Source organism: Panthera uncia, assembly GCF_023721935.1.
Source record: "Panthera uncia isolate 11264 chromosome C1 unlocalized genomic scaffold, Puncia_PCG_1.0 HiC_scaffold_4, whole genome shotgun sequence".
In the NCBI taxonomy this organism is placed as follows: Eukaryota; Metazoa; Chordata; class Mammalia; order Carnivora; family Felidae; genus Panthera; species Panthera uncia.
Window position 1 is genome coordinate 50243789 of NW_026057585.1, and position 24069 is coordinate 50267857.

At 36.2% G+C, this 24069-nt stretch overlaps 1 protein-coding gene across 1 annotated transcript in view; it reads left to right on the top strand.

Moving 5' to 3' along the window:
• The first annotated feature begins 2779 nt into the window (after positions 1 to 2779).
• Positions 2780 to 24069, top strand: part of CC1H1orf141 (chromosome C1 C1orf141 homolog) — a 43050-nt gene continuing 21760 nt past the window's right edge. Inside the window, exons 1-4 of the mRNA XM_049617044.1 lie at positions 2780 to 3580; positions 8490 to 8581; positions 11866 to 12023; positions 21126 to 21238. Coding sequence (XP_049473001.1) covers positions 8507 to 8581; positions 11866 to 12023; positions 21126 to 21238 — 346 coding nt within the window. The 5' untranslated portion in view covers positions 2780 to 3580; positions 8490 to 8506. The remainder of the gene's footprint in view (positions 3581 to 8489; positions 8582 to 11865; positions 12024 to 21125; positions 21239 to 24069) is intronic.

Genomic DNA, 24069 nt, shown 5'->3' on the forward strand with positions numbered 1-24069 from the left:
GAGTAGAGTTACCACCTGGAAGGTGACCCTGGGGAGGGGGTGAGAGGGAGTGGGATGGGGTGGGCACAAGGTGTGAGCTGGCTTGAGGGGGCCTAACTGGTGCATTTCAAACTGGCCAGACAGAACCAACCTGGAATGGGCTGGTAGGAGTTGATCACTCTTGCAATAATTGTGGAATTTGGAGATTCCTCCAATTGTTATCTGATCGGTTGCTCACAATACTCCCCAGAGTCTATACATCATACTTTTAAAACTTCCTTGGTGTATTTCCTTCAAAGCTTCCTATCCATCCTCAAGTTGGTGACAGGCAAATTTTAGTAAAGTTTCAAAATGAAGAGTAAATTCTCTCTCCCTCTCTCATAACAAAAAGGAGACAAGAATAAACAATAAACATTAAATTTTTTGAAAAAACAAAAAGGAGACAAGAAAATGTGTGGTATATAGATCTAAGCACATGGGCCAGGTTTAATAGTTAAATCTTCTGATAGTGAATTTTAAACTTAGTACTCATAATTTGTGGGCTGTATTAGTTTACCAGGGCTGCCATAACAAAATGCCACAGGGGCCCCTGGGTGGCTCAGTCATTAAGTGTCTGACTTCGGCTCAGGTCATGATCTTGCAGTTCCTGAGTTTGAGCCCTGCATCGGGCTCTGTGCTGACAGCTCAGAGTCTGGACCCTGCTTTGGATTCTGTATCTTCTTCTCTCTCTGTCCCTCCCCCATTTGTGCGCATGCTCGCTCTCTCTCTCTCTCAAAAATAAATAACCATTTTAAAAGTTTTTAAAATGTCACAGACTGGGAGGCTTAACCAACAGAAATTTATTTCTCATAGCTCTGGAGGCTGGAAGGTCAAGATCAAGGTGCCTACAGGGTTCGTTTCTTCTTGGGCCTCTTTCTTTGGCTTGGGAATGGCTGCCTTGATGTGTCCTCACATGGACTTTCCTCTGTACATGATGTCTGTGTCCTTATCTCTTCTTCTTACATGACACAAGTCAAATGGATTAAGTCCCAGTCTAATGACCCCATTTTTGCTTAGTTACCTCTTAAAATAAAGGCCCTGTTTCCAAAAACAGCCACATTCTGAGGTACTGGGAAATAGTGCTTCCACCTAGGAATTTTGGTGAGACATAATTCAGCCCATAATATGGGCTATTTATTGATATTTTAGACTTAAAGAAAAGGATTTCCTGGTGTCCATACTTGGAATAGGAGGTGGAGAAATTCAGGCTGTTATCTCATTAAGTAAAATGTAATATTGAACAGTGAGTGCTTACTATGTGCTCAATACAGTGTTTAGTGAATGTGTAAGATAAAAGTGTAAGACAGAGGCCTTGTTTTCAAGGAGTAAATGTTTGAACTGATGAAACCAGATAATGGAAGTAAATTTTAATTTAAGCCTCCATTTTCTAGATAATTACTCAGTCCTGTCTTTGGTTGATGAGTTGGAGCCTCTTTTGGTTTTCTTGAGCTCTTCCTTTAATAGGAGACATTTGGAACTTGATGATGAAGACTGCTTAGCAGAGCCTATTATGTTGGTAGTTATTAAATTGGGGGTTTTTGTGTGTTTTCTTTTTGAGTTTTTTTTAGTCCCAAAGGTGCTGTTAAAAATGAAGTAGTGCTCTTCAAAGTAACTTTTTAGTTTGATGTCATTATTCTTAGTGTGACTCAGCCTCTGATGTGCTTATAACATTGGCCCTACAACCTTGAAATTGTTCATTATGCAGCCAAGTCTTCACAGTGAGATCCGTGGGAGATTTACTGCAAGAGTGACTGGGAATTTCGTTCTGCCCTAGTTGGCAAGTTCTCTGTTTCATTGTGTTCTTTTGCAAAAACTGTCATTATTGAGCCAGTAATTAAGAACATAAATCCAAGTTTCCTTTGAAAATAATTTTACTGAATTTAGATTTGACAAGAGCCACATTTTATAACCATTTGCTCAACTTTGTGTTTCATCCTGCAGTAAATCATCCCGAATCAACATCATCTATTACAGATAAACTGGGATTACTCCCCATAAAATGATATTGTCAGAGACATCTCCAAATTAAATTGGAGTTTTCAGATCTCAGTTAGGTGTAAAATTCTTTGCCTGGTGCTGAGATTCAGAAGTGGGTAAGCATTGTTTTAGATGAGTTTCAACACATTGCAGAAGTGATCTGTCAAAGAGTGAATTTCTGTAGTGCAGTGTACCAAATTCTGTGGTGAAAGACAAAGTACTTATAGGAGCACATGTGAGGAAGAGACTATCACCAAGACAAGGCATGTGAGGATATCAAGGCAAGTTTCACCAAAGAGGTAGCTTTCATACTAGGATCTGATAAAGAATAGTCTTTTGAGTGGAAGACATGAGGAGAGAACATTGCCAGGGAAAGGAAACGCATGAGGGAAAAACATGCTTGGGGAAAAGGCAGGATGTGTCCAGGGAATAGGAGTTGTAGAGTTTGGCAGAAGATCAGATGTGGTGGGAGATTAATTCCAAAGGTTGCTTGAGCCAAAGCCTGGACTGCCTTTTTTGAAACATCTCATATGTCATCTAAAAAGAGCTTGCATGCTATTCTGCAGGTAATGGGGAGCTAGTTAAGGTTTGTGGAGCTGGACTTGGTCAACAATTCAGTATCATCAAAAATACAGTTCTTATGACTGTGAAAAATCAGTATTTGAGGGATAAAGAGGAAGATTGGGACAGAAAAATTTAGGGGCTGTATAGTGCAGTAATCACCTGGAAGGAAGAGTGAAATCTGAAGGCCTGGGGAAGACAATGACAGTGAAATAAAAGCAAGAATCAGAAAAGTCTTGTCCAGTTGGGATCAATGTTGCCTCATGGTTCATAAAATCTTGTGAGAGACTACTGACCTGTTCTACCCCCAAGATTCTGTGAGTTAGGCTTCTGTGACCACATAAGATCCCTACATTCCAGAAGAGAGCATTTCCTCACAAGTGTAAGTACATATAAGAACACTTCAGATGTATCTGTATATATTTAAGAAGTGAGATCATCTCTCCCAACCCAATTAATGTGTTGGTTGAAAGGGGGATGATTAGATCTATTTCCTTGAGTACAAACTAATTTTGCATTTTTGATGAGTCTCTAGTATGGAGACATAGTAATGTTTATCAGGGTTTTTCCCTAAATACTTACCATATTTTTAAGGCTTACACTTGTGCTTTATAGGAAAGTGAGCTTTAGTTTCTTCTCACTGAACTCAGAATAAGAATTTAATAGAAAATTGAGAACAAAACTATGAAAAAATTAGAGAAAGAAAGGAAACAAGATAATCATATGATACAATACAGAAGATACTGAATTGCTGGATTAAAACAGAAGATACAGAATAGCCAGATTAAAATAGAAGATACTGAATTGCTGAATAAAGTCTTGTTGTTTACCAAGACCCAAGGGGTTAGTGTAGGTAAAATTAAAGAAGTATACTGTGGAAGAAGCAAGCGGGCAATTAGACATATGGAGACCATTGGTGATTGCATGATGGCAGGTATGGCAGAAAAAAAATGAAATGGTATGGAGATGGAGAATATGGATTTTGCAGGATTTATAAGTATCTCACACATCTTATCCCTAATAGGTAAGTGCCTCATTACTTGTATCTACTTATTTTATTTACCAAACACTTATATGTCACTTATATTCATTCAATTGGACCTTGTAACAGTCCCATGAAGTAGGTATTTGCATTACTTCCATTTTACCAATTGGGCGACACAGAGAAGTTAAGCAATTAACCTACAGTCACACAGCTTATAAGTAGCAGAGCCAAGGATTCAAACCCAGGCAGTCTGACTCCAGAGTTTATGTTCTTAACCAAAATACTATGCTGCCTTTCTAAGCTTGAAGGTGGGAGAAAAAGTAATATTTTTTAATGCTATGGGTTGATCTAGAAGAACCTCAACAAGATTTGGACAATTATTTATGCAAACTCATAAATGTAAATGCTAGCTAAAACTGTCATAACATTTATAGTTGTCCATTTCCATTATGGCTGATGGCTAATTCATTCAGATTTTTAGGCAATAGGGATAAAAAGATGAATTAGACATGGTTCCTGCTTTCAAAAAACACATAGCCTAGAGGAGGAATAAAATAAGGATATCAAATGGTTTAATAGAGAGTGATAAGTACTTGGATAGCAGTATATATAGGATATGATGTGAGCACAGACATTGGACATTTAAATCAGTGTACCAGAGAAGGCTTCCCTGCAGAGGTGTTATTTGTTTGGGTCTTGAAGGATGAATAGAACTTAGAAATATAGGAAATGGAAGAACAACATGGTAGATAGAGGAAACAGCAAGAGCCAAGCAACAAGTAAAAGAGGATACAACACATTGGAGGCACTGTTCATTAGGTGCCACAGTCCATTAGGACTGGGGTATCAAGTATATATGAGGAAGGAGCAGATGGGGTTAAAGACTTAGAGGCCAAACTATGATTCGCACATGATATATCAAGGAGCTTGACCCTTTGTCCTGAAAGCAGTAGGGATAGATTGAAGCTTTCATCAGGGAGAGGTGTGTGTGTGTGTGTGTGTATGTGTGTGTGTGTTTTCTTGAGAAAATAAGGCAGACAAATGTGAAGGATAGAATGGAGGATAGAATGGATCAAATGTATAGACATATTTTGAAAACTATGGCAATAATCCAGGCATCAAATGATGGAACCCTAAACCGAGGCAGTAGCAATGTGAATGGATAAGAGAAGAAAAACTGAGAGGATATGTAGGATGTAGGATATACAAGATAAAGTGATTGTGTATGTTTAGGGAGGGGATAAGAAGGAGTTTTCCAGAAGAGTGGTGACCAAATCCTGTTTTGGGGAATAGCTGCATTAGAATGGCTTTAAAAAACAGATTCCGCACCTTCAGCTCCATAAATTCTGACTTAGCAGGACTGGGGTGACAACTGGAAATCTGGATTCCTTGGAAGTTTCTGAATTCATTTGTCATTGAGAAGGATTGAGAACCATTACAATGCCTAAGTTTATGGGCTGGGTGCCTAAGAGATAACTAATGTGATAATAAAGGTTGGAAGAGACTTTTGACTGAAGAAGAGGAAAGGTGTGGACAAGTTTGCTTTTAGATTAATTTGGGTTACCTGTAGGAAATCTGGGTTGAGCTAGGAACATAGGTTTGGAACTCGAAAGAGAGATTTTTGTGTGAAAATAGATGGTGGTAGATGAAGCCAGGAGTTTGGGTGGTCATCCTGAAGAAAATATGGAATAATGAAAAAGATGGCCTGAGCCCTTAGAAACATTAGTATTTAAGGAGTGATCTGAGGAAGAAGGAATCTTCAGAGAGAGTAAGAAGATGTGACTGTTGTCATAGGAACCAAGGGAGGGCAGAATTTCCATAGAAAGGAGTGGCTAACATTAACAAGAGTTGTAGACATTCAAATAAGGTAAATAGGAGCAGAAAAGTGCCCACTTATTTATAAGATGGTGACCCTGGTGACCAGAGCAGATATAGTATAGAAGGAAGCCAAATGATGGTAAATTAAGAAGGAAAAGAGATGTAAGTATAGATGAGCATTTTAAGAAATTTGTCAATAAGGGAAGATGAGAGAGAATAACAGCTAGTAGGGTTAGGAGAAGAATTTTTTTTTAAAAAACCAGAAGAGGTGTGAGCATGCTAAGGAGAAGCAACTGGTAAAAAAAAGAGAATGACAGATACTAGAGAGAGGCTACACCAATGGAAATAATTCTTTTAGGACAGAGGTAATAGAGTCTAGAGTACACTGGGAGGGGTTAACTTTGAAAAGGAGAGACAACAATTCCATTAAAATTAAAATACAAGTGAGATGGGAATGGACGCAGATAAGATTTTGGCATGAGAGAGAGAAGTTGAAGTTCTTACTTGATGGTCTCTGTTTTCTTAGTGATACAGGAGAGCCCATCTGCCTTGCCCAGGAAGGTAATATCTATCAGGTCCAACTTCCTCAGTAAATTTGATGGAGTACCTAGCACCATATCTCTCTTGTAATACAGCTAGGTAGCCAAATGAAGAAATGAACAAATAAATGTATGCCATCAAATGATAATATATGCTCACAGAAATAGAATTCATGAAGTAGAATATGTGCCCATAGAAAAAGAAGTATGAAGTAGAAGTATGAAGCCAATATTCTGGAAATGAAATGAAAGTGCAAATGATTGAATCAAGAAAGGACTGAAACTTGGAAGGTCATATCGAGGAACATATGATGCAGAATTTAGCATTAAAGGATTAGTTTTTAGTTTATGCAAAGCAGTTGGGATACACTGTCATATTAGACCTGCCTGATACAGCTAAGCCCTTGGTACCCTTGGTATAATGATGAAAGTAAGCAAGTTAGTCTAAAGTGTTTCCTCACCTCCACTTTATCCCAGGGCGATTTAGCCATTAGAAACCCTGCCAAAGACTTATGAAAACATTTGCAAACTGAAAAAAAAGGATAGGCTTCAAAATATGAAAATAAAACTACAAAACTGAAATTAATAACATTCTGTCAACTTCATTAACTTCAAATTTAGTATTCATAAAACTGTCATTGACCCTTAAAAATAATTTGTTAATTAGATTTTCTCACTTCAAAACAAAAAAACTCATAGTTGGCTAAGCGTCCAACTTCGGCGCAGGTCATGATCTCACGGTTTGTCAGTTCGAGCCCCGCATTGGGCTCTGTGCTGACAGCTCAGAGCCTGGAGCCCGCTTCAGATTCTGTGTCTCCCTCTCTCTCTGTCCCTCCCCTACTCATGCTCTTTCTCTCTCTCTCTCTCTCAAAAATAATTAAACATTAAAAATACCTCATGATATGCACAGTGATTTGCCAGGAATCATATCATAGCTAAATAATTGATAATTTTAAATAAACAACATAATTCCTTCAAATTACAGCTGTGTGTGTGTGTGTGTGTGTGTGTGTGTGTGTGTGTGTGTGTGTAAAATGTGATGATATGGTGCATCCTAAAATGTCTGTTGTGATGTTGAAGATGTGTGGAAAGTGAGAGGTGTAGGACATCTTACTCTTTAAAAATACCTGCTTTCTGTTCCCTCTCACAAGGAAGCCGTGTGTCTCAATTGTCCCTTGTGTCATTTATACCTTCCCCAAATTGGGAAACCCATTCACTTCAATATGCTGGTTCCTACAGTTAGGAAAGCCTTTCTTTCCCTGATTGAGAAATAGAAATCTTTTGTCTCCAATAAAAGAAATTTTGGAGAGAAATATGGGAGCCTTCTCCACCCCACCTTGAACTCATATTATGCATAAGAAAAACACAGAAACTAAAATTCCTTTAGTTGCTTTTAGGATATATGAGAGGATTGGTTCCTGGATCACAAAAGACAACACATAGCATCCAGATAATCTAAAATGTCTGCCAAAATCTGTCCCTTACTCTTCAATAGGAGACCCAGAAAGTCCAAGGTACTCATCATTGTGCTAACACCCTTGCCTGCACATCCCATCTCCAACTTGCAACTTCAAGTTATGATGTTTGTAACAAGGCAAACAATCTGCCTTGCAGCCCCATGGCTCAGAAGAGTCCAAGAGTAGAAAAGATAGTTAAGAGAAATCAAGTACTAAATAATGTGAGCTTTTGGCATAGAATCCTTAATCCTTGGCTTTTCATGTATTATTGTCTTTGTGTCTTTGTGAGATATTGATTGAATAATATGCAATATGGGAGAAATAGCGTAGACATTTTTGAGCCAGAAAGAACCTTAGTGTTGACATTGATGTGTCTTAGAAATATTGATGAATTCAGTACTTCCTATGAACCATACAACTTCTACATTTAAATGCCACTGGAACCCATTCAATTCACTGAGCAAAAATATAGTGGGAGCTTTGGGTTAATACTCTGATTCTTGCCTCTACTCAGCTCCTCCTAGTTATTTGTGTTGCATTGGAAAGGTATTTTGTGTCCTGATGTCTAACATTCAGGTCCCCAAGCCTAATATGGACTGCCTGACCCCAGATGTAATTTTCAGCAATATTAATTGACTAGAGAATATTTATTATTACGGCAGTAGGACCCAACCAGCTTGACAGCTGCTCCTTCTGTGTGACTGATTGCCTTCTAAGTGCTGTATTAACAGTCTTGGATCATTGACCAATTTAATTTGAATGCAATTAATTATACAAATGTGAGCTCTTCACATTTACTTTCATTAAAATTATATCACAACAAAAAGAAAATAGATATAAATCAAGCCACATGTCCTTGCTTCAAGTATGAGTCAATTCTGGTTCAATTTCCCTTTATCATACATTTAAAAATTCCTAAGGTTCACACACATCTGGGAGTTCTGATCATGTGACCTTTTTGTCTAAAAAACTTGGGTACCCCTACAGTTCCATGACCTACTCCATGATCTCTACAGTTCTATTTTGTACCCCAAACAGAAATGTAAATGTGGGTCTCTTATGCCTAAATATTCAATTATATGTTTAAATTTTAATTGTTTTGGAGATTTTTTCTTTTTTCTCCTTTTTAAATAGGAATTTACTGACTGAAAATGGCAGAAAAAATCTTAGAGAAGTTAGATATTCTGGATGAGCAGGCAAAGATGCTCTTGGCCAGAAGAGCAAAGGTTTGTAAATAAAAGCTAAAATAAAATTTAATCATTAAAATGTTATTTCAAATGTGAATGATTATCTTTATTTTTTAGTTAATGATGCAGTAGTATGGAGTTGTAAACTAATTTGTAAAAAGCAAATCATTATATTCAAAAAGTCATCTAGGTAAGTGTATACTATAAAGAATTAATTAGATATACAAGGTAACTTCTGGATAGCTGCCACATTATATTAGGATATAATGTATCTAAGGTGATTAAGATAAAAAATCAAATAAGCAGCCAAATAGTAAATGTGACTACTTCTATAGTTCTCATTAATATGTTAAACATATAAAAAGTTATTTAATTGGTTTATTAAAAGGAAGAAAATATTTGGTATAGTTACCAAATTAAAAGTAAAGGTCATAAAAATTAAATAACATGAGACTTTTATAAAATTCAATATAAAATGTTAATAAAGAATATAATTTTCAAAAACTAGATTTTTAGCACATATGAGCAATTTAATTTGGTTACACAAAGACTTGCAAAATAATTTAACAATGTGGATAAATGAGGCACGAAGAGCATAGAGTCTCAGAAATCAAGGAAGACAGCACAAAGAGGAACTCTGAAGTGACTGAACATATTTGTGAACCTGAAAATGAAAACGTTAATGTTTGAATAATAATCTTTCTCTTTTTTTCATAACTGTCTCCTTTTATTAAAAAAAAAAGAGAAATATTGGGAAAACCAATAAATTCTTTCTGTCATTGCTACCCAAATTTTGAAATAGCAAACCAGGAGTAACTTACTAATGCAACCATATTAGACTTAAGCACCCCAAAGTTCACTCCTTTTTAATTTTCTTGTTTAAAATGAAATGTATTTTAGAAAATATAATCAGAGATAAATCTTTGTAATTTGTCCTGAAATTCCCTTTTATATGAATTTTAAGTTATGATTAGTAATAATAATTCTTACCTTTTTTACTAGGGTCTTCTTTTGTGTAAACCATTTCCATAAATATTCTCATTTTGTGTTACTATGTCTAGTTCATGTGTTACTAATAGAGGATTTTCTGGAAATTCTTTTTAAGTATATACAATCAAATTTAAATTTTTTCTTAATTTTATTTATTATTTTTATTTATTATTTTTATTTTAGAGAGAGAGAGCATGAGCGGGGGTGGGGCAGAGAGAGAGAGAGAGAGAGAGAGAGAGAGAGAGAATCTTAGGCAGGCTCCTTGCTGAGCATGGAGCCTAATGTGGGCTCAATCCCATGACCCTAGGAGCAGTTTTACATATATACATATTTATATATATAAATTATGCTTAAAGGAAATTACATAAAGAAAAATTGTCTTTGGCCTCCTCAACTGCTGCCTTGAGACAAATAAAATTTAGCACTTTGGGTTTATCCGTCCATATCTTATTTTGTGCTGTTACAAAGATATACAAATATTATCTATGTATGCATAAACCCATTTATCTTTACATATACTCAAAATATAAATATACAGGTACACATACACATACATACACCTACATACATTTACGAAGGTGAATTATCTCTATTTTCTTTTTTAACGACCACGAAATGAGATGAAAATATATAAATCACTTTGGTAATTGCTTCTTTATTTTTTTAACTTTTATATTTTGAAATTAATACAAGTCATAGGAAGTTGCAGAGGTACTACAGAGTCCCATGTCCCTTTCACCCAGTTGCCCCCAGTAGTGACATCTTATATGGGTAGTGTACAATATCAAAACCAGTATGAATCCCAGCCCATATTAACACTGGCATATTACCATTAACCAGACTACAGATTTCATTTAGTTTTCACCATTTTTAAACCTGCCTTCATTTGTGTGTATAGGTTTATCAATTTTATCTCATAAGAGATTTGTGTAATCACTACCACAATCAAGATACAGCACATACCCATCACCATGAAAGAACTCCCTCATGTTATTTTTCTGTATTTGTATCCATATCCGCACTTCATTCCCCATCTATCCCTGGCAATGGCTAATCTGTTCTCCAATCTTTAAAATTCAGTAATTTTGAGAATGTTATACAAATGGAACCATTCAGTATGTGAATTTTGAGATTGACTTTTCACTAAGCATAATGCCCTTGAGGCCCTGTTAAGATTTTGCATGAATCAATAGCCTTATTATTATAAATAATATATAAATTTTGTTGCTGAGTAGTATGCCATTATATGAATACACAGAGTTTCAACCACTCACCCATTGAAGGATGTTTGGGTTTTTTTCAGTATTTTGCTTTTAAAAATAAAGCTGCTTTAAAAAAAAGATTAAAGAGAGCTGCTGTGAATATTTGTGTACAGGTTTTTGTGTGAGCGTAAGTTTTCATTTCTCTGGGGTAAATGCCCAAGAGTGTAATTGTTGGTGCAATTTCCATCTCTTAAACACAACAAAGTCAAGGCCACGAGGTTTGATGTGAGTTCCCCCTCACTGCTTCTCAGCCAGGAAACTACCTTCAATAAGCAAGCTGAGCCATCATGGGATTTACCTCATTTGTTTCCCTTTTCTCAGGGATTATGGTTCCCCCTCTGCCTGTTCTCTAATGCCTGATTACAGTTGTTTTCGTATGTTTTGTCTGGGTTTCTAGTTGTTTACAGCAGGAGGGCAATTCCTGTAGCGCTTAATCCTTTCCTGGCAGAAGCAGAAGTTCCTATCCTTTGACTTGCTGTCAAATTTTTCACCACTTTATTCCTCTGGGCAATGCTGAGATAATTTTTTAGAAAAGATTTCTGGCTCCTTAACTAACTTGTTAGCTATATCCTTTTCCCTCTTCAGTCCATCTATATAAATATTTGAACAAAGTCTTTTGATTGCTTTCTTCACTTCATTTCTGGCTTACGCAACTAGACAAATGTTGGAGTGATTCACCACGTGCATGGGGACAGCAAGAGCAGCAGGTTAGAGATCAACTTGCTCTCCTTCCAATAACTCTATGTATCAGTGTTTTCTTTGTGTAATATATAGGTCACTCTTAAATTCTGAATTTTAGAATTAGGAGGGAGCCTTCATGATCATCTAGTCCAACATCCTATCATTTCATCAATAGGAAAAGAGTAGCTCAGGTCACACAGCAATGGTATAAAAAATGTTGGTACACAGGCCCCCCAGCTTTTAATCTGTAATATTTTGCTATTAGTGACTGGCACATAAATTCTGTGTGAATGCATAAAGTGAGACTAATTTCATCCTTTCCATACAGGATTTTTCCTATATGAAAAGTGCTCATTTTTTTTTCAGTGTTGTACTTTGGATTTATTGCAGAAAAACAGACTTCAGAGTCAAGTAAAGAAAAAGACTTTGGTTACACCACTGACATTTGATTTTCAGTTGGAATTTGAAGAGGCTATTGCTCCATCCACATCTAAGAACGTATCCAGGAGCACAGAAGACAGGTCATTTGGTATTAAAAAACCAAAAAGGTAACCATCCTAACTACCTCAAACTTTCAGTTGGACGGTTTTTTTTGTTTGTTTTGTTATTTTTTTTTTAACGTTTATTTATTTTTGAGACAGAGAGAGACAGAGCATGAACAGGGGAGGGGCAGAGAGAGAGGGAGACACAGAATCGGAAGCAGGCTCCAGGCTCTGAGCCATCAGCCCAGAGCCCGACGCGGGGCTCAAACTCACAGACCGCGAGATCGTGACCTGAGCCGAAGTCGGCCGCTTAACCGACTGAGCCACCCAGGCTCCCCTCAGTTGGACGTTTTAAAGCATTACTGTAGATTTGTTTTAGATTATGTAATCTGTATTAAATGTAAGCTTTGTCAAACATAGGCATGTTTCATAGTGCTTATGAGTTACACCATACTTATTCAGCATTCTGAATAAATTAGTTTATAAAATATTTATTGTAGTTTATTATTACAGGTGGTTATTAGATAGTAATTACAATTCTGGATTTTTAAAGGAAGACTTGTCTTGAATTCTATTACATTGCCCCAGATTAATGTCAGGATTTATTTCAAATTTTAGACCAATAGACTGCCAAAAGAAGTCTACCTAGAAAACTAAGTAAGGCAGTTTCTCTATGTACTTATAAGAGATAGCCTGAATATGTCATAGTTGGTCTTTCACTGGCATTGTGGACATGCATAATGCTATATAATTTTTCTAGGCATCATAAATGTAGAGGAGAGCCCAGACAAAAGAAATAATAAGATGTAGAATCAATAGAACTTCTATCGTACCTTGATGGTAGTGTGGACACTGTTCTTACCTCATTTATTCTGTGTAAACATTCAGTGTGTTCAGTGCAGTTTTATAGATGAGAAGCCCATCTCGGTGGGGTTAGATAACTTACCCAAGGTCACACAGGTGAGTGGCTCAAACTGGATTTAAACTCTAGCGGTTCGATTTCAGACTTGTGCTCTTTATCACTCATGCAACTGGATGAATGTTGGATGGCAAATTTATCACTGCCCCATTCTGAATGTAGAATGGCTTGCAGCTTTCGGGCTTGGTTACTAAGTGCATTATGACATTTTGTACTTAGGTAGAGAATATATGATGAAACACAGATTGGGGTAGAGAAGAGGATTACAGTGATAAGGTCTGAGTTTCATTTTGGATATATTAAGTTTTAGATGTCTGTGGGGCATTGAGGAGGGGGCATTCTTCTTCTAGGAAGCAATCCATTCTTGGCAAGAAGTCCTTTTTAGCTGTAACAGAATGATTGCTTAAGTAACAGAGCATAAGGCAGAACGTTTCTGTCCTCATATCAACAATGATATCCTGGTTATATGGGTTATATTGGATAAACTCAGTTCCTCTGTATCTGGAGATACAGTTCCTGGACTTGTAAGTTTTGTTAATTATAATTCAGGATGCCAGTCTCCACCAGTGCTCTTAAACCTCACTCCTACACTGAATTGTGATCGCAGATACACTTCACACAGCTGATTCCTGTGAACACTAATGACAGAGATGCACTGCTCTAGCCCAGTAGGTCTCAAACATGGAGGGCTCCTTAAAACACAGAGTGCTGGACTGCACCTGCAGAGTTTTTGATTTAATATTTTTGATTCAGTAGGTCTGGGTGGGGCCTGACAATTTGTACTTCTAATAAGTTTCCAGGTAATGCTGGTGTTGCTGGTCCAGGGACCATCCTTTGAGTCTCTGCTCTAGCTTATGTCCTGCTGATCTAGCTGCCCATCACCAACATCTGTTCATTCCAGTTTTCTTCCATAGTTTGCTGAATATCATAGTGCCTCTCAGCCCGGTGCTGTGATCACCTAATTGATGTAAACCTTCCCAGGTTTATTTGTAGCTGTGCTTTGCCTTCAGACTAGTAGTTTTCAACCCACGTGCACATTAGTATTACTTGGGGAGCTTTAAAATAATTGGATTCTACTTTAATTAGTTTGGAGTAGACCCCAGGCATTACTATTTTTAAGATTCCCCAAAAGATTCTTACATAAAACTAAGAATGAGAACTATTCAAATTCTTAGGGCTTTTTTTCTCAGTTACTCCCAGAGACATGTGTCCCATGTAACTATCAGTTCAGGATTTCAGCATTTTTCTGGGATAAATGGGAACCGATAAAATATTAAAGATATCTTTCAGTTAATCTGTGTATAGTCTCTAAGATTTCTCATTAAACACCAAATATACTCTTCTCTGCAACTTTTCATAAATGGACCTTTTACAAAAGAGTCAATTCATTTTAGCAAAACTCCCTTTTAAAAATTACCTGGAATAAAGATAAAGTGGGGCACCTGGGTGGCTCAGTTGTTTGTGTGCAACTCTTGGTGTCAGGTCAGGTTATGATCCTGAGATTCATGGGATCAAGCACCCAGTGCTGACAGTGCAAGACCTCTGTGCTGACAGTGCAAGACCGCCTTTGGATTCTCTCTCTCCCTCTCTCTCTCTGCCCCTCCCCCAGTGGTGAGTGAGCACTCTTTCTCTTTCTCTCTCTCCTTTAAAAAAAATAAAGGAAAGACAAAGTGATTTCTCTATTACTTAAGCATTTAGTGCTGCGTTATCAGTTGAAAATGGCAATTTTACCACTTATAAAGTGGTAAGAAATAGAAAACAAGTTAGGAATAAGGAGGTTGATTAAGGGTATTTAAATTGTCACTGAAAGTTAGCTCAGTAAATAATTCAAGGCTACTGAAGTTACAAAAAATAATATTTTTCTTTTTTTTAACGTTTATTTATTTATTTTGAGAGAGAGAGCAAAAGCAGGGGAGGGGCAGAGAGAGAGGGAGAAAGAGAATCCCAAGCAGGATTCTCTCAGTGTGGAAGCTGATACAGGGTTCAAACTCAAAAATGGTGAGATCATGACCTGAGCCAAAATCAAGAGTTAGACAGTTAACTGACAGAGCCATTTAGGCTCCCCAAAAATATTTTCCTTTAGATTAATAGATTAATAGGGGCTATTCATTAGAAGAATTATTGTCCTAAAAATAAATCTATAATGAGACCTGTCAAAAGAATATTCCTTTTAGAAATAGTTTTATGACAATAGGATAAACTTGCATACAGAAAAGATAGTTAAATATTAATGAAGGATTCTCTTGCAGCCTATAGTGAAATTTAATTGGCCACATTCCTTCTTCCTTTAGTTCAATATGCATGTCTTATACTCTGTGTGACATTAGACTGGCACAGAGATTAAGAGGATGAGGTTTATAGGCCAGTTGCCAGGTTTGTATCTTAGCTTTACTTACTACTAATTGTGACCTTGGACAAGTTACATAACCTTTTGTGTCTCAGTATCCTCATATTTACAGTGTGGATAATAATAGTATGTATTCCATAGGGTTGTTTTGCAAATTAAATGTATTGACATGTGTGAAGAGTTTAAAATTCCCCAACATACAATAGTCACTCAGAAAAAAACAAAACAAGAACAAAACCCAGCAATAAAAATATAAACTGTATTAAACATAAGGGAAGGGAAGGAAAAATAAGATAAAAACAGAGAGGCAAACCATAAGAGACTCTTAAATACAGAGAACAAACCAAGGATTTCTGGAGGGGTATTGGGTGGGGGATGGGCACTTGTGATGAGCATTGGATGTTATATATTAATGATGAATCACTGGGTTCTACTCCCAAAACCAATACTGAAATAAATAAATAAATAAGCTGTATTTTTGAAATATGCAATCATATATTCTAATCATTAAAAATAAGATAGTAAATGAGATACACAAGCCATGTTTACATATGGCAATAATTTCTAAAATCTTAGGTAAAGTATGACTTATGGGTAAGTAGGGTAGGGTGGCCTGGGAACAGGAAGGATAGAGAAGATGGAGGCTTTTATGTGAGTGGACGCAGAGATTCATGCCTCATTCCTGCTGCCCACACCATTTCTCAGTTATGTAAGCACAGGCTCCTTCAAGGCCCCAGGAGGATCCTGGGAAGGTAACAACGTCAACTCCAGCTCTCTATGGGGAGAGGTTCGCTACTAGGCTGAACACTGCCTCTTCTCTGTAGCTGGAAGAGGACTCATTATTGCTCATACCTAGAGGAACCTGACATTCTAGAGCAGGGCCTCTTTACAGTAACTGCCCACATGAGAGTTTTTGGAAAATATGCTGAACCCTGCCTAGAGATCTTGATTTAACTATGGGTGGGGGGGTAGGGGGGAAGTCTGGACATCGGTGTTTTTTCAGAGCACCCTAGATGATTCTAGTATACATCTAAAAATTTAAGAAACATTTCTAGAGACCTCTTCATTTGTCACTCCTTTAATCAAGAGACCCTCTTATGACAGCTTGTTTGCCACTGATACTCTTCAAAAGAATCTTATCTGTCACTGACTGATATTACCTGAGTCTCAAATAGCCTCACCTTTATATGTGCTGAGGGAACTCACACTCATTGAAATGAGAGGTTGAAGAGAAATCCCTCATTTAAGGGGACTCATATGAAGGAGGGAGATAAAGACAATCAAAACAAGTGACTCATGATGAGGTAGATAATGGAAGAAACAGAAGAAAACTTAGGAGAATATGTATCTTTTAAAATTTTTTTTTTCAACGTTTTTTATTTATTTTTGGGACAGAGAGAGACAGAGCATGAACAGGGGAGGGGCAGAGAGAGAGGGAGACACAGAATCGGAAACAGGCTCCAGGCTCCGAGCCATCAGCCCAGAGCCTGATGCGGGGCTCGAACTCACGGACCGCGAGATCGTGACCTAGCTGAAGTCGGACGCTTAACCGACTACGCCACCCAGGTGCCCCAGGAGAATATGTATCTTAAGGACAGAAATAATCAGGGAAAAGGGATTTAAAAATATTTCTGGATCAAAAATTGAGTAGGAAAATAAAAATAGAATACAGTTAAAAACAGGATTGACAGTCTAGAAGGTCAAATAGAAGCAATATCTTATGAAAATACAAAAAAAAGGAAATCAGATTGAAAAGAGATATATACTAAGATTTCAAGATATTCAACCTGGAAATATATACCTAATACATAAATCAGGAAAGTAAGAAACATAGTAAAGAAATAAAGAAATATTAGGGAAAAATGACCTTTTTTTGAAGACAGACTTGAATTTTCAGATCAAAAGGGTTACCAACCGCTAGACTTACAGTAAAATTATTTAAGTCCAAAGGCAGAAAAATAGTGGTTAATTACAAAGGAAAGGAAGTCAAATGAGTTTTATATGTCTCATCTGCATCTCTGAGGCTATAAAACAATAAACAATTTTAAACTTTTGAACAGAATGGCAATCCAGGAATCCTCTATTTAGATGAATCATCATTTATATATGAGAACAAGAGAGAAATTTTTGGATATGAAAAACTAGAAGGTAATCCACCTATATATTCTTTCTGAGACATTTACCTGGAGAAATATTTTATGCAAGTTAAAATCAAATATAATTAAAATAAAGATACAAACTGGATGTCTTTATGACAAAAAATGTATTTAGAATTCTTCCATGATACCAGAACGAAAGCTCTGGACCTTCGTTTCACAGTGGCTGTTCTGTAAAAACATAAAACATTCCAAAGCAGGGAAGTTATCCATAACAGATTCCTATTTGGGAAGAGGCAGCTTTTGAAGCAATCCCCATACTTCCATCTGAGCTGTGTCCTGCTCTTGGGTTTCTTCCCTTTATGCACCAGTGCCATTTCATATCCATTCCATGGATGTGCAGTAACCTTCCTTTAACTCCAGCCCATGCAGCACAAAATCAAGGCCTTTACCTATATTCCTTTAACTCAACTGCAACAGGATATAATTTCACAGGGTATTTTTCTAAATATAAGACCATAAAAGAGGGAATGAAGGTGGATGAATTAAAAAAATTACAAGCAGCTCAAAACCAATACAACTTATAAAGAGAAGATTTATGATTTTATGCTAGTGAATTAAACCATAAAATTTATAATCCAAGTTTAATTATTTATATTACATAAGAATCTAGTGCTAGGAACTCAATTTTTATTCTTAGGCTCTTAGCCTCCCATTTGTTCTTCCTGCTGCTGGGAAAAAAATTCTCCATGGATCTCTTATATTTCTGTACATCTTATGAGAAGAGGCACTGGTTACCTTGTTCCTAGCTTCTCAAGGATTTTTGTATAACAAATAGCCTTGAAAGAGGTAGTGCTTTTCTTTGAGCAAGAGCAGGTATGTTACTATTCATTATAAAAAATTTGGGTTCTGTAAGCTCAGGGTTCCACTCTTGTAACAACGCACTATGTGTGCAGAAGTCTTCTGGCCCTCTGCTTGTTGCCCTGTGGAATAGAGGCTCAGAGAACTGATACAGAAAATGCTATTCCTATCATGGTGAGTAATAAATAGGCCTTTGTCTCTGACTCAGGAGTCTACTTCTTTGCGAGCATAGATCAAACTGTGGCAGCCTAACTCGTTAGCTTGTAAGTAATGTCAAATCTCAGACCTTTCACACCTACTTTTAGGGAAGAAGCTAGAATGACAGAAACTGTGACCACCCTCCTCCCTTTCCTTTGCAAAATGAGTGGTAAAATACGTTAGGCTCATTATTCAATGAGTAGGAGAACACCCTTATCCAGGTCCCTGTGAGCTTAGAAGAACTCTATTTCTATACCCCATTTATCTATCCCATAAGTCTATCTGCTTCTGGGCATCAGGATTTATATTTTAGTTATTAGTCAACTAAATCCTTAAAATCAATCCATATAATAAAGTTTTTAAGAAATAAAACAATATGACAAGAGGCTATATAAACTAGAAAGGAAAGTCAAGGTCAGTTGTGGACAGAGTTTGTGTATAATCAATCTTGTAAACCAACCCAGCAAAGGATAAAACAAATGAACTGAAATTTGACCTCTTCTTATGTCCCAAACATTTTGCTAAGCAACTTCTGAACTTTATTTTACGTATTTCTTGTACTAACCCTATAAGATAGCTATTACTGCATTTGGCCTGTGAAAGACAAATTCAGAGGAAATCAGTATTCTGCAGAACTTCACGTAGAGTCAAGATGCAAAGTAAGGTCCAACTCCAAAGTCCACACTCTCTAGTTCACCATGAGGAAATCCATATCCAAACATCTCTATATAGTCTCTGTAAACATATTTGAAAAATACTTTAGTAAGATAAGGATAAAAAAAATTACTCCTTAACAAGACTATATAGCCAACTTCATCCTTAGGATGGAAGCCTTGACGCATTTCCATTTAAATTAGAAGCAGAAGGATGCCCATTCTCACCAATATACTGTACTATTCTAGAAGTGCTTGCCAGTGATATTAAACAAGAACATAATACAAAAATATAAATGTTTTGAAAGGGATAGATAAAATGTTTTATGAAGGTTAAATGAATGTTTACTGAAAAATCCAAAGAGAATACACTAAAATCTCATTGGAAATTATAAGATTATAAGAAAGTTTAGTCAAAATTTACCAGGAAAATTTGTACACTCAGCAGATGTTTATTACACATGTACTATGTGTCAGTCCCTATTCTAGGTGCTGGGAATACGAGTGAACAAAATCCTCACTTAATTTATGTTTTAGGATAAGGTGGGGAGACAGATAATAAACTAAATGAACAAATGAATATTTAATGTCAATCCATTAGTGATAAATACTATGAAGAAAATGATAGTAAATTAAAGGAATTAAGACTGATAGGGGTTACTATTTTAAATAGAGAAAGGGGCAGGTTAAAACCTTTGTGGAGAGATGGAAATTGAGCAGAGTCTTACAAAATGCTCTCTTATAACTTAAGGGAGTAACCCTTGGCAATCACTGGGAAATGTTACAGGCAGAAGGATGAGCAAGTACCAAGGTCCTCAAGTGGGAGCTTAAATTCCTTTCCTCAAACCAAACAGTTGGAAAATTCACTCTGCTTCCATGTGGAGGTGGGGCTTGGGGAGGTGCACAGAGAGGCCTGAAAGGACATTCAATCGAAGTTCCTCTACTTAGAAACATGAGAACTGGGGACAGTTTCTGTCTTGGAGTGAGGATTTTGAACTTTATTTGAGTCCAGTAGGAGACATTTGGAGGGAAATGGCAATCACATTTATAGTTTACAGATGCCACCATGGTTGCATTAGGAATAGACTGTAGGGGATGAGTGATAGCAGAGAGAGCAGATAGAAGGCGAGAGACACATAGAAGTAGCTCAGATGGGAGATGAAGGTGTCTTGGACTAGGGTAGAAGTAACAAGAAATAAAGTAGTTTGATTTGGGATGTATTTCAAAGAAATATCCAGTGGGGTTTGCCAACAGATGGGAATGAGGAGCGAGAGAAAGAAATCAAAGATATTGTCAAGTTTTAGGCTTAAGCCTTTGGTTGAATGGAGATGGGGAAGCCTCAACGATTGGGAAGAAAGCAGAAGCAAAGATTTGGTTTTGAATGTGCTAAGTTTGAGATGCCTATGATATACCTAACTGCCGAAGTCATGTAGCAGTTGGATATATAAATCTGGAGCTCAGGGAAGAGTTTGAGGGCCTGGATTTATAAATCTCAGGGACATGAGCATATAGATAATACGTGAAGATGTGAGATTAGATATCAACTGAGGCTGAGTGTTTGAGGTCAGAAGACTGAGTCATGGATTACCCCAGCATTCAGAGGTCAGAAATATCATGAATTATGTAATACTATTAACTTTATTACATACTATCAGTAGTCAAAGGATTTAGTGGAGAAAATTTCCTGTATGGTAAATAAACGCTGTGATCCTATCTAGTATATTATTTTGGTATCTGAAGTGACCCTAACTCTGGGTCCCACCACTTTGACTCAGGTCTGACAATGTCTCCAATATCTCATTTAATGAATTTCCAGCATATTTTTTAAAGGGTTAATCAGCTTGTGAACTATAGTTTCCTAGAGTGCCCTCAATCCTATGACAACAGTAGCTTACTATCTGTCTCTACTTCAAGTGATTATCACGAATACTTTCATCTCTGGCTTAGTACCAACACTTTACACTTTGTACTATAATAGTACTAATACAACAACATTTAATCTGCATTTCACCACATTTCTCAAAATTTATTTTTTAGATTAGTTTTGTAGATTTTTCTGATTACTTTAACTTAGATTAATTTTATTTTTTCTAGATATGTCTCCTTTAAAAATGAGCCTGAACCTACAAAGAGTGATTTTGAAACATTAAATTTAAGACCACACTTTGTACCAACAAATATAAAAAATCAAGAAAGCAAGTCAATAGGTAATGCTCTGCGTACCATATTTACTTCTCCTTTAACTTATTAATGAGTGGTTTTGCTTGTAATATATACTTTATTATTTATTAATGTATATCTTAAAAGCTCTTGACCATTGGATGTCTCTGTGGAAAGAATTTTCTTGAAAGTATATGGTGTATAACTGCAGTGTGAAAGATTTCAGTGAACTATAAAGAATTTCCTAAGCAGTAGAGACGTTAAATATCAGAATAGACAATTTATGCAGTTCACAAATTAAGAATATATTTTTATGTTTATTTATTTTTCTTGAAAGAAAGCTCTGAGTTTCCTTTCAGCTCTACCCTAAGAGTTTCCTTATTGTTAAAAAAAAAAAAAGAAATCAATCAAGTATGGACATCTTGCTTAATAAAAACTTATTTACAGAAAGTGTAAAGGAACTTACTTTCTTAGAACATTAAGGAATCTGTAAGCTAGGAACAAGCACTTATAATATTGTAAGAAAGTTTAATAAAAATTTACCAGGAAAATTTGTGCACCCAACAGATATTTATTACACACGTACTATGTGTCAGTCTCTACTCTAGGTGCTGGGAATACAAGAGTGAAAAAAATCTGCCCTCAATTTATGTTTTAGGATAAGGTGGGGAGACAGATAATAAGCGAAATGAACAAATGAATATTTAATGTAAACGCATTAAATTCTCCACATCTTCAGAGAATTTGAGTGTTTTGTGTTGCCTTTTTTTTTTTCTTTCTCTGGAATTATCAAAAAAACCATTCGATTGCATCATTCTCATCGATCCCTTTGGGTAAGGCTCCTTGACTCCACATTGCTCCATACTGCCTCATTACTCTGATACTCTTCATCTGTCTCTACTTCCTCTTTTGTTCAAACTTCAGACAACTACAGTCTGGATTCCGCCTCCACCATCCTACTGTAGCTGCACTGATCAAGAATACCAATGATCTCCACTGCTAAATCCAAATAATATTTTTCTGTTTTTATTTTCTTCCACATTTTAATAACAAGTATAGTAGGTCAATCATTCCTTCCTTCTTAAAATTTTCCTCTTAGGGGTTTGGGAACCCATATCTCTTGTTTTCCTGCTATTTTACTCCTCAGTCTCTCTTCTTAATTTATTTTCTCCATCATTAAAATCCTGTACACCTTTTGGGATGAGCACTGGGTGTTGTATGGAAACTAATTTGACAATAAATTTCATATAATAAAAAATAATAATAATAAAATAAAATACTGTACACCTGATTCTTAAACAACAGGGTGGTTAGGGGCACTGACTCTAGTGCACAGTCAAAAATCCACATATAACTTGTGATTCCCCTAAACTTAACAGCTATTAGCCTGTTGTTGACCAGAAACCATTACAATAACATAAACACATATTTTGTATTTATATGTATTATATACTATATTATTATAATGAAGTAAGCTAAAGAAAAATGTTATTAAGAGAAACAAAAGGATGAGAAAATACATTTACAGTATTTTACTATCAAAAGAATCCATATGTAAGTGGATTCATGCAGTTCAAACCTATGTTATTCAGGGATCAACCGTATATCCCAACTTATCTATTCTACTGTTGAAATTTTAAGCAGTGTCAAATTTTGCTTTATAGATTTTTAATATAGTTTAGGCCATGTTATCAGTTACATAAATATTTCAAATTATGTTTCTAGTGAATTGAACCCTTTTTCATTATAAAGTAATTGTCTTACTATTTAATATTGCTGTAGTTGCCCAGCTTTCTTTTGGGTACCATTGCATGGTATATCTTTTTCCATCATTTTATTACCTTCTTGTAACATTGTAATCTATATTTATCTCTCATAAACATCATACTATTAAATTAAAAATCTACTATCATACTCTTTGTCTTTGAAATGGAGCATTTAGTCCATTTATACTTAATGCAATTACTAATATCTTTGGATTTAATTTTGCCATTTTATTTTTTTGTTCTTTCATTTGCCCTGTTGATTTTATACTTCTTTTTATGTCCTCTCATGTTTTCTCTAGAATTGAGTTTTTTAAGTTTCACTTTTCCCCTTTATCAATTTGGAAGTTATGTACTCTATTTCTATTCTTTAAATGATCACTCTAGAAATTACAACATGTAACCTTTCAAAATCTATTATTATCCTCATTCTGGACAATAAAAGAATTTTGGAACACTTAAATTATTTTACCGATGTCTGACTTTTATGTTATTGTTAAAATCCAAAGTCTTATTTAAATAGTATCTAAATCAGATATAGGTGAGACTCAAGGAATGATTCAGCCTGATGCAAATTTCCTCTCTACCTGTGAACCTCTAGAACCAAACAGTATATGTGCTTGCAAAATGCAAAGGTCAGACAGGCACAGGATAGGCATTCTCATTCCAAAATGGAGAAATAAAAGGAAACAGGGGGTGATAGGTCCTGAGCAAGTCTAAAATTTAGCAAGGTAAACTTCCTAAGATTTTAAGACTCAAGAATAATTCTCTCTGGCTGCATATTCTTCTGGAACCACTGGGGCAGAGGTCCTGCCTCTATAGCATGCCAGGTAGGGGTCATGACTCCAAGACTCTGGGATGCCCTACCCCAAAGGTGTTGAGTGGAGGCTCTTTGGCCTGTTGAAACTGAGACATTAGTAACCCCATTTGAAACTGAGGAGGCAGCTCTGATGATTTTTGAATTGCCTTCAGGGTCATTCTTTCCCTGTCTTGAAGAATAACACATATTTGCAGTGAATAGCTCTGTGGTCCTATCCTGTAAAACCCAAGAAGTCCAACAGATTTCATTCATTTTTGTCTCATCTCCATCCCCTTCAGTTCAAACTGGCAGTGTC